The sequence below is a fragment of the Paralichthys olivaceus genome, chromosome 5 (assembly GCF_024713975.1).
Source record: "Paralichthys olivaceus isolate ysfri-2021 chromosome 5, ASM2471397v2, whole genome shotgun sequence".
Lineage (NCBI taxonomy): Eukaryota > Metazoa > Chordata > Actinopteri > Pleuronectiformes > Paralichthyidae > Paralichthys > Paralichthys olivaceus.
Genome location: NC_091097.1, coordinates 11,655,160 through 11,665,111, shown reverse-complemented (window position 1 = coordinate 11,665,111; position 9,952 = coordinate 11,655,160). Strand labels below are relative to the sequence as shown.

Genomic DNA, 9,952 nt, shown 5'->3' with positions numbered 1-9,952 from the left:
TTTTTTTCAAATTGGCTGGGCAGCTTGACTTTGTCTTATGCTGCTCAGCTAGAAAATTCCAACCGGAGCCGACTATATATACACAGAGATGCCAGTCTACTGTGCATGTATGGAACCAGGTGTCCGTGATGTCCACAACTATCTGTGTATGCCTCTGCAGTGACGTAGCGCTGAGGCCTATCTGCGTTATGCCCAGAAAAAACTATTTTGTATGACGTGTTGTGCACATTCAAAGGTCAGGGGAAAACCAAACTGTCTCAGAGAGCTGGGAGATGGGATATTGCTCAAATAGTCATCAGAGACTATTCTGGAAGGTGTTCGTAGTTTCACCTCAGCTGTGTAAAGAAAATTTGAACCTCTGGCTCCTTTCACACCTCAGCTGGCCAATCACGAGATCAGCTATGTTAGATCGACTTTTTTAAAAAAATGTTCGGACACAGCCGGACAATCAGAGAGGAACCTGTGATCATCTGAGAGGCAGTTCTGATGATGCACACACAGTACCAGTGTGTCTGACTCAAATGTCACCTCTTACATAAACCAGCAACTGAAGCCAACATCATCAAGAAGCCAAGAAAACTGGTCTGCACATGCGTTCTCCTTTTTATTTTAACATTGTGAATGTTCACCAATACAAAAAAAGCACAGTTAAAATCCTCTTTCACATACATTGGAATTTATTCTTTCACTAGTTGGACAAAGTTTGATAAGTGGACACAATATATGATGAACTGTATACACCTGAACACAGTCTGCTCTCACTGACCGGTCCCTCACACCACATATACTGTACATAACCACCTTCATGAGAAAATACAGAGGAGCCTTCCTGTTTGGGCCTTTTCAGAGAATACATTCAGACAGAACCATTTTGGTCCAGAGAGGGGAGTGACCCAAGCTGCTGGTTTCAAAAAAACATACATGGTCACAGCTTAAAATACATGTATTGGTTTGAAATAAAAATCTGCAATATACTTATATACACCACTGAACCCTATTGTACTAAAGGTGCACAACATTCCTTTGTTGACGTGTCAGCATCCAAATGTGTCTCCTGCCCTGCAGAACATGAAAAACACAAATCATTACCTCGGAGCAAGAGCAGTTCCACTGTGTGCGTCCCGCTCCCAGCTCAACTCAGCAACAGTGTTGAGTGTCTGCCTGCTCCATTACAGTCCTCAGCAGGTGTTGATGAAAAATAGCCTGGGTTTGCAATTTCATTTTTTTTATTTATTTTTTTTTCCTGACTTCACGCCAGCACGTGGCTGCAGTGTAAAAAGCACAGAGCTGTTATCTGAAAGACAAACATGTTGCTGTTGCACTTCAATTTAACTCTTAACTGCAAAATGACACTGAGGAATCACACTGAGAGTATAGCTTCCATTATAAAACGCAGAGCTGCGTCTTACAATAGGCATGACTTCCAGGAATGTACTGTGGTGTGGGGCTGTATGTGTTAGAGCGGGACTGATTCATATTGACCCCTGATCTCTACGCTCGCTGTGAGGCCTGTTGCACTGTTTTACATCAGCCTGCTGAACCTCTGGCTGCAGCCAGTGATTCAACTTACTGTAACACATGCACACATCTGGAATACTGAAACGACACACATTCATACCCAACTGAAAGTTTACTCTTATATACACACACACACACATTAAACATATCGACAGCAATCAGATAAATCACATATACACTGTATACACACAGTATTTAGCAATTATAAATTAACATTGTGCAAATAGTCATACATACTAAGTCAAGTTGAGTTAGTTCTGGCAAAATATTCAGCAACTTAAACGTTAACTGATGTTTTTAAAAAATATTCCCTTTTTCTCAAAATAAAATAAAATAATGCAATATATTCAGAAGCAACTGTACCGCTGCTAATTAGCTTTCTTTGTCACAAGCATGATTACCAGAGGGGATTTGTTCTTCTAGCGGGCTTTGTACATATACTCCACAGGCCCCGCGGACACAGAATAAGGCTGAACACTGTCTGTAGGGATATGGCCGCATGCAGTCATTAGCACAGACTCTTTGACTTTATGGCATCTACACAGCGGAGATGCTGATGCGATGGAACCGCGTGCACACGGCTCACAATGTCGTTTTACTAAATCTGTGCGATCTGCATGCACGACAGCTTCTACTTAGCGTCGCAAACACACCCTTCTGCCAGAGGTGACATGTTATTTGGAGTCACAGTGTTGAATTCATGCTTTATGCATGTGTGCCTTTACAGGTCATGTCTATATGCCGTGTGTTTTTATCCTTGATTCGAGTGCACACTTCCCCCCTATCTGCTTTCATCTCAAGGGTCTATAGCGAGTGATTGTGTAGAAATTAGCATCAGGTGTGTGTCGGATAACATCTTGATGGCGAGGAGGGTATGAAAACATTTAATGGCGCACATTTACACAGCCACAACTGTAGCACTCCTGCAGTATTTAAGGTTTAAACCCATATAAAAAGATTTGTTATTGTAAAACAGCTAAGCAAGTCAAGCTTGGATCACTTTGGCTTATTTATAATTCATCCCATACCATCACTTGACCTCTTTTCAGGTCTGTATGTAAGCCAGGAATAAAAGCAGCTGCCAATTTCCCCTGGGCCCTGGATGGGGCCACTTGAACAACACTGTGGTCACCTTCCTGTATGAGGTACAGTGGACAGAATGTTTCTTTTATGTACATGTTCATCAGAGTCAGTTTGGACAAAAACACTAACAAATATCAGAGCAAAAGAAGCAGTGTCCTCTGTTTCCTGCCATCCTTTTCTTCTGGGTCACTTGTTTTTTTTTTTTTGTATACAGTTCAATGTCCAGTTTGTCTTTAACCTCCAGTACCACAGAAACACACATTTAATACACCGCACAAATCAAAATAGAGGCTTGAGTGAAGACCCTGCGTCCTTTCTTTTCCTTTGTTGCCATTGTTGCTATTTGAGGTTTCAGGCTTTTTTTTTACTTCATATTATTTTACAGGGCTTATATCTGCCTTTGAGATTCTGTTGTTGCATTGTTCAACATGCAGCAGTTTCTTACACCGTCTGACAAACATCTACAGAAATGCATTCACAAAGCTCACAGCACATCCGGACCCTCAGCGTTGGACGTGTGCCGTGTTTTGTCTTCCGTTCTCAGGCTGTGGAGAGGGCTGAGCGCTGTTCGGTCTCCCAGTGTCACTGATACCTGTGCGAAGGCCGCGCTGACAGGTTGACTCCATCAGCCCAGCTCTTCACAGCCACCCAGCTCAGTATGTCAGGGCCAGACGAGAGCTCACAGCCCTCCAATTTCCTCATGAGTTCCCAGAGTTTTTCACAGGTGGCTCTCTGCGTTCTCTCTCTGAGCCTTGTAACACTGCCCCTTGTCCGTGAGGCTGATGTCCTCCACCAGGGTGCTGTTGCTGACTGTTCCCTTGTGCAGTGGAGAGGTGCACTGACCTTCCCCTGCAATGTGCACCGTGCCGTTATGGCAGCCAGCCACGAGCATGTGCGTCTCCTCTGGGCTGCAGAGCGGAGCAGAGGTTTTGGCGATGTCTGGGAGGTGAGGCAATTGAGAGACGTGGTTCAGCAGGCTGCCTGTCTTGGTGTTGGGGGTATTGCTGTAAGTGTGGCGGTATTCCTCCTCGATGTTCCTCCCGAGCTTCCAGCGTTTCCACTTCTTCAGGATCTCGGACTGCACCTGAGGAGAGGACGGAGATGAGTAGATCAGTTCAGTCAGGGGTCGACAAGTATTTGGGTTTTTTTGGTGCAAATTAGGAGACTCACTTCTTTGTTCACGAAGCAGTACAAGATGGCCACCAATAGACCCTGTGGAGACAGCAGATACTAAGTCAGTCCTCATAATAGCTACTCACTCATTCATTATTTTGAAAATCAAAATGTAGAAAGCTGCAAAAACTAAATCTTGTAGCCGATTGGCTAATGTCTGGCGATAGGTCAAGAGTCTGCCTTATGTTTCTCATGATGATAGTGTTGGAGTTGATAGACAACATCTATGATACGATTTTTTTTTACGGAATCGCAGCATTTTGGTTAAATCTCTCTAAGCAGCTATTTGCATACACATATAGAGTTTGCATTTCTGTCAGTGTTCTGCCTTCTTGCTCTCCACACGGACTGTTTACTTTGCAACCAAAGCCTGCTCAAACATGATTGGTCCTTTGCCTACACATACATAATGTATTTACAGAGATTAGCAAAAACGTGACTCTGGGGCCACGTATCACGAGTTCAACTCTTCCAATCCAATGCTCACACATGCTCATTATCTTCTGTCTAAATGTCCCACAACTGCATTTGTCTGTGACTTTGAGATTATTGTCGTGTCCTCCTCTCCCATGCTCTCCTCCTCAAGGCTGTTCCCCTGCTGGTTGGCTGTAATCGTGACACATGTCATCTGTGTCCCCGTAGCAAAAAGGTCACCGTCTTCATGTCAGTTATCAGGGTAGACAGCTCATTATGTTAATGTAACCCCTCCTGACACTGAAGTAAATACAGCACTTCTCAGTTTTCTGAGAGGTTCAAGATAAGCACAGAGATGCTCGGACTTCTGAACAGATCGCTGAACGAGCGTCCCTTAGAGAAGCTGTTGATTTAGTGCAGAACTGACATTTGGGTTTGATTTATAAGTAATTAATTATAAGTCTGAGCTGTAATTGTGTGGCCAGCTCCACATTTTAAAATGAACTCAAATTTGAGAACAAAGAGAGTTCCTTAAGTTCTGTTTTATCCTATTTAGGCATGTTTTACCACTTTATCTCCGACTTTACTCAGTATGGCATTATTTCTTTTACATTTTTTTCACACTACAGCGTCAGTATACACAAAATATTACATTAATGTCTCAGCTCTTAGCCTTCCTGATTTCACTGAAACAACTGAACACTGATTCAATGTCAGCTGTAAATGTTCCCTTCCCCGTGGAGACTGATGTGTGACTTTTCACAAATGATATGTGGCATTGTTTTGGCAAGTGAAAGTAATAACTGATGTTTTAGTTTGAGTCTGACCTGGAAAGAGGAGAAGAAGAGGTCAATGAAGAGCTTGGTGAGACGCAAACTGATGGTGGTCTTGGTAGATTCATCCGTCACAAAGATGAAGACCACCTGATGGATACCCAGCAGGGGGATCAGGGTTAGAGTCGACTTAGCCAACCTGAGGGAAAGAAAAATTACAACATAGATCAAGAGAATAAAAACACCACTGTACAGTTCACGGAAAAGCGCGTCAATGTTGAACTCACCTGATCTTGTAATCTGTGTATCTCATTTGGTGCGCTCGAAGTTTTGACACAAGAATTTCAATGATGTGGATGAAGATGAGGAAGTTGATCTGTGAAGGACAGAGACACCAGCTTTATAAACACAGTTTTGATTGCATGTTTAACAGATTTTAAAATGACAGTTCATCCAGTATTTTGTCAGTTTTAGAGATGTGTTGTCATGCAGACTATTTTACGATGAATGATATTTGTGCAGCAAAGGTATAGGAAATCTTGTTTGTGCTGCTCAAGGCACTGAGAAATTACATTTGAAAAACATATTTCCAGATATACAGAATTTGAGGAAAGGAAAATCTCAGTGGTGGATATCACAATACCTCTGTAGATGAAACCAAAACTAACTGCAAGATATAATACCAGCAGCACTAAATTAAAAATAAAATGTGTTTGTGTTCTATAATGTTTGTGTACGCAGCAAAGGCTTCGTGTTTTCAGGAAACCTTTTCACAGCAGCTGGCATTTCAAGAGGCAGTGGTGTTCACCTGATGAAAATCACTCATGACGTGACCTTTTTATTCACAAAGAAGTCGTTATGGATAATTTACAGGTGGCTGAGAGAAGGAAGTGAAACTGCACCTCATTTGTTCATATAATTAATGTCTAGGATTATCATGAAAGAAACAGTTGCTTGCTCTTTGAATTGTATTGTGGTGTTGTGTAATGATTGTTTTGTTCTGTAAAACTGGTGGAATTAAAAATGACTAAATAAGGAACAAGTGTATGTATTTCCACACAACATTAGCCCGATTTGTACGATTTTGAAAAGTGAAAACACAACTTGCATTTATAAAGACGTGTATTTTCACCCCAAGCTATAGAAGCCACATCCCCTGCCAGCTAATATATATATATATATACACACACAATACATACACGTAAATGTCTACATCTACTACATAGTCCATTACATCATATTTTATATATTTGTATATGCTTTGATTGTTGAATTTGTGGAAGTTGCAGTAATTACTTGAATAGGGAAAGCCACACACACACACCCACACACACACACACACACACACACACACACACACACACACATAAAATGGGAAACAGTGAAATGGGAACCAGCCCTCCCATCCCTGCAACAACTCAAACACAGGAATTCCTGTGAGATACAAGCCACTTAGCAGGATGATTAATGCATGGAAAATGCTGGCATGCCTGTGTAATTGACCTGACATAAGAGCCATGATAAATCTGACTTATATAAAGGATCTAGACCGACCTGTGCAGAGCTCACATATAATAAAAGGCCTGGTCACAGAATGTGGAGAGTTTCATTGATCCAGAAACCTTTGAATCTCAACATGTTTCCCAGATGTTGGGCCTAAACCACAGAAGGTCTTTTATACTTTATGAATAAATGAGGTGTGTTTAATATTACAGAACAGTGTATGAATGGAAAAGGAAATGCTGGGCGGGGTGGGGCGTGCACAAATATATATTTATATTTCTTTTGTTAAGAATAATCAGTGTACTCACACGTACATAGAAATATGTATTGAGGAATTCATCCCATGGGTATGCTTGATTTACATAAAACAGTTATATCACTTTATAAAATGTAACTCTTTATTTAAAATGTTTTAAATTTATACACTTACTTTTGAATTTTAAAGAATTGAACAATACATTGAAAACAGCTGTGTGTATTTTAAATGAGGAATAAGTAATGCCAAATGACAATGTTTTTAATATTTATGGCATTACATTAATAACAAATACTATCAATTTTAAATGTACTTTTAACAGTATTATTTGTATGTATTATAAACTGATTAATGAAGGTATTTTTTGTAAAATTACAGAAAATGATGCAAAATTTGTCAAAAAGAAAATCTACATTTTTCCACTTGGTTTTGCCAATTAAAAGCTTTTTCACTCAAAAATAATTTAAGATTTTCTCCATCAATTTAAAATACAGGGAGAAACTAAATGTTCTGTGTACGATCACAAAATGCAGGAGACAGAGAAATGGAATGAGAAGAGAGAAGAGGAAATTACCACGACTGCCAGCAGAATAGGGGAACGTATGATCCACCAGTAATTCATGTCTATGTTTTGTCCCCAGCACCTGAAAGAGAAATGCAGTGATGGAAACGTACATCAGAAATAGTCCCCTATTTCTCACATGCTTTTAGATGTGGCTCATCCTGTAACACATTTTTTGCAGCTCTTGCTAAAACAGAAACTGTCTGATGACAGGGAGCCAAAGGTTTCTAAAGCTTTACATAACACCATGTGTTTATGCTTTAGAAAGTGCGGCCTTAAAATCCCCTTCACCTCACTTACTGCTGAAGTGTATATGTTAGAACCTATGAGACGGGATAACAGAGATTTTAGGCACTAGACATTATCATGAAATATCACGAATGCCCAAACACAACTGCTGTTCTGACACAGTCTCCGTATTTGGCATCCTGCACAAAATCTGTGAGAAATGTTCTTATGCCGCCAACTCCTCATATAGTAATTATGTGTTAAATTGACCATGAGCTGTATCAACATTCATACGTTTAGGCGGAAGAGCGTCTGCCATGTGGTGCGGTTACGGCTGAGAAATCAACAAGGATGAGCTCAAATGGAGAATGTGTGGCAGGCTCTCTTTCGACTACAGAAACAGAAGTGATGGAAAGAGGGAGAGGGAGAGAGAGGGAGAGAGAGGGAGAGCACTATGGAAACTTACTCTTGATTTTCATACAGATATTTCGCTATCACCCAGGGCACGAGGAATATTAACGGGGTACCTGTGGAGAAATGAGAATCATCTCAATGCAAAGCAGTGATTTGCATTTTTGTCTGCTCTTTCTTTTTGATGCAAATATTTGATCATTACAGAAAACATACTGAACTTGCATCCACTGACTTATCACTCCAGCTCACCCCAGCCGATGCACAGGTAGATTTTGAAGTAGTTCCTCTCTGTAAACACAGTGATCACCAGCAGGTTGTGGAGGTAGATGCCCTCCACCAGCAGCCAGTAGGTGTTGGCCATGATGCTGTATTGCATCATCACCACGGCCATGCGACAGCTAACTGTTATCTGCAAGACAGCGGCGAGGTTTCTTTTACAAGAGCTGTTTGTGGATGAAGTGAGTGTTGAGATGCAGCAGATGGGAGCAGCTCCTTCTGCCGCCGGGACTTTGTGCCCTCAGTGTGCAGATTGTACAACAGCAGCGTTTAACCCCAGACTCATCCAGCTGTGACCCCCCCAATGCAAACACTCCACACATCAACCTAAATAGTGGTCCCTCCCTGCTTTAAAGGCTCCTGCAATAAACTCTGCAGCTACCACTACACTTTCACAAAATTACCTCAATTCTTTCCAAAACACACAACTATTTTTACCGCCACCAAGGACTTGATTCTTTTTTCTGCATTTGTTTGTTTGTTAGATGTGAACAGGATTACACAAAAATTATTGATGAGACATGACCCGCGAAGGAATCCATTGATTTTTGGTGTGGATCCAGATCAGGAGATGGTGGTTTCACAATGTGACTGCTCCGCCTTATGCACTCTACTGAGTGTCTAATTACTTGCTGTTAATGTTATACATACATCATCATTATGGCCGTTCAATTCTTCACGATCGTGCAGCCTTGAGTGCCTTTTATTTTTGTTCTGTTTTGCAGTTTTGAGTAAAGGTAACACTTTGTTTGGTGGGAAAACTAAACCCCTGAAACAATAACAGGATTGTTATCCTCTTGATATGACCCACATACACGCACATGAGAAACCTCATTTCATTCCTTCTTTTTAATTAACCCCTAAAGTGAAGACTGAAATATGAGTTTGGGATGTCAAGACAGAAAAGAAATCAATTTGTATGCAGTCCCTTAATGGTCACTGTAACACACAGTCCTTGACAGCTTGTTGTTTATCTGCAGAACACTCACACTGACCTCATTGTTGACCAGCTGCTCCACTGGAGGCATAGACTCCTGAGGGAATCCCTGCTCCTGGTCCCTGCTGAGGTCCTGTGATGTGATGTTGGCCACCAGCAGAGCGTCTTTAATGAGGATAGACAGCGCTCGCAGGATGAAGGAGGCAAACAGATTCATGTGGATGTTGTTCCTCATGCAGTGCAGCTTCCTAATGAGAGAAAACACTTCTGTAAACCACTACAACCACTATCTCCACTTTATGCTTTGTTTGATGTACAATCATCTGTAGTAACAATCAACAGGAATTTATATGAAAATCATCATTACCTGAAGAATATGAGGATACCGAGCGCCAGCACCAAAGCCACCAGAGATAAGGAATATCCTACTGTGTACATGATCCGGATGTGGCCATAGTACTGCTGCAATTTAATACAAATACAAACACATGGACTTGTTGTTTTCTGTCTTTCATTTGAGGTAATATGTGTCAGAGGGTTAGTTTTATTTTCTCTTCAAACAGTGAGTCTGTGACATGATGTTTGATGAGATCATTCTCTTACCTGATTTGGATTATTAGAGTCACACTCGCTGGTGTTCTTCGTAGCCACCCACTGGCCGTTTGCGTCACATTCCTGATACACCATACCGTGCTGAACTACACACACATACACACACAGAGTGCACAGCCATACTTGTAAGGACATTGCAACAGCCAGTTCATGCCTACCTCTAACCTATTTACCGGACAGCTATCTTTCTCTGCTTGGTATTT

The 9,952-nt window shown here is 41.3% G+C and overlaps 1 protein-coding gene across 1 annotated transcript in view; it reads right to left on the bottom strand.

Annotated features, from left to right (window-relative positions):
* Positions 1-580: 580 nt before the first annotated feature.
* gcgra (glucagon receptor a) overlaps positions 581-9,952 on the bottom strand; it is a 35,129-nt gene continuing 25,757 nt past the window's right edge. The window contains exons 5-14 of the mRNA XM_020094170.2: positions 9,741-9,835; positions 9,505-9,599; positions 9,196-9,385; positions 8,174-8,333; positions 7,977-8,037; positions 7,295-7,364; positions 5,249-5,337; positions 5,016-5,160; positions 3,772-3,813; positions 581-3,685 (exon numbers count right to left, since the gene is read on the bottom strand). Coding sequence (XP_019949729.1) covers positions 3,320-3,685; positions 3,772-3,813; positions 5,016-5,160; positions 5,249-5,337; positions 7,295-7,364; positions 7,977-8,037; positions 8,174-8,333; positions 9,196-9,385; positions 9,505-9,599; positions 9,741-9,835 — 1,313 coding nt within the window. The 3' untranslated portion in view covers positions 581-3,319. The remainder of the gene's footprint in view (positions 3,686-3,771; positions 3,814-5,015; positions 5,161-5,248; positions 5,338-7,294; positions 7,365-7,976; positions 8,038-8,173; positions 8,334-9,195; positions 9,386-9,504; positions 9,600-9,740; positions 9,836-9,952) is intronic.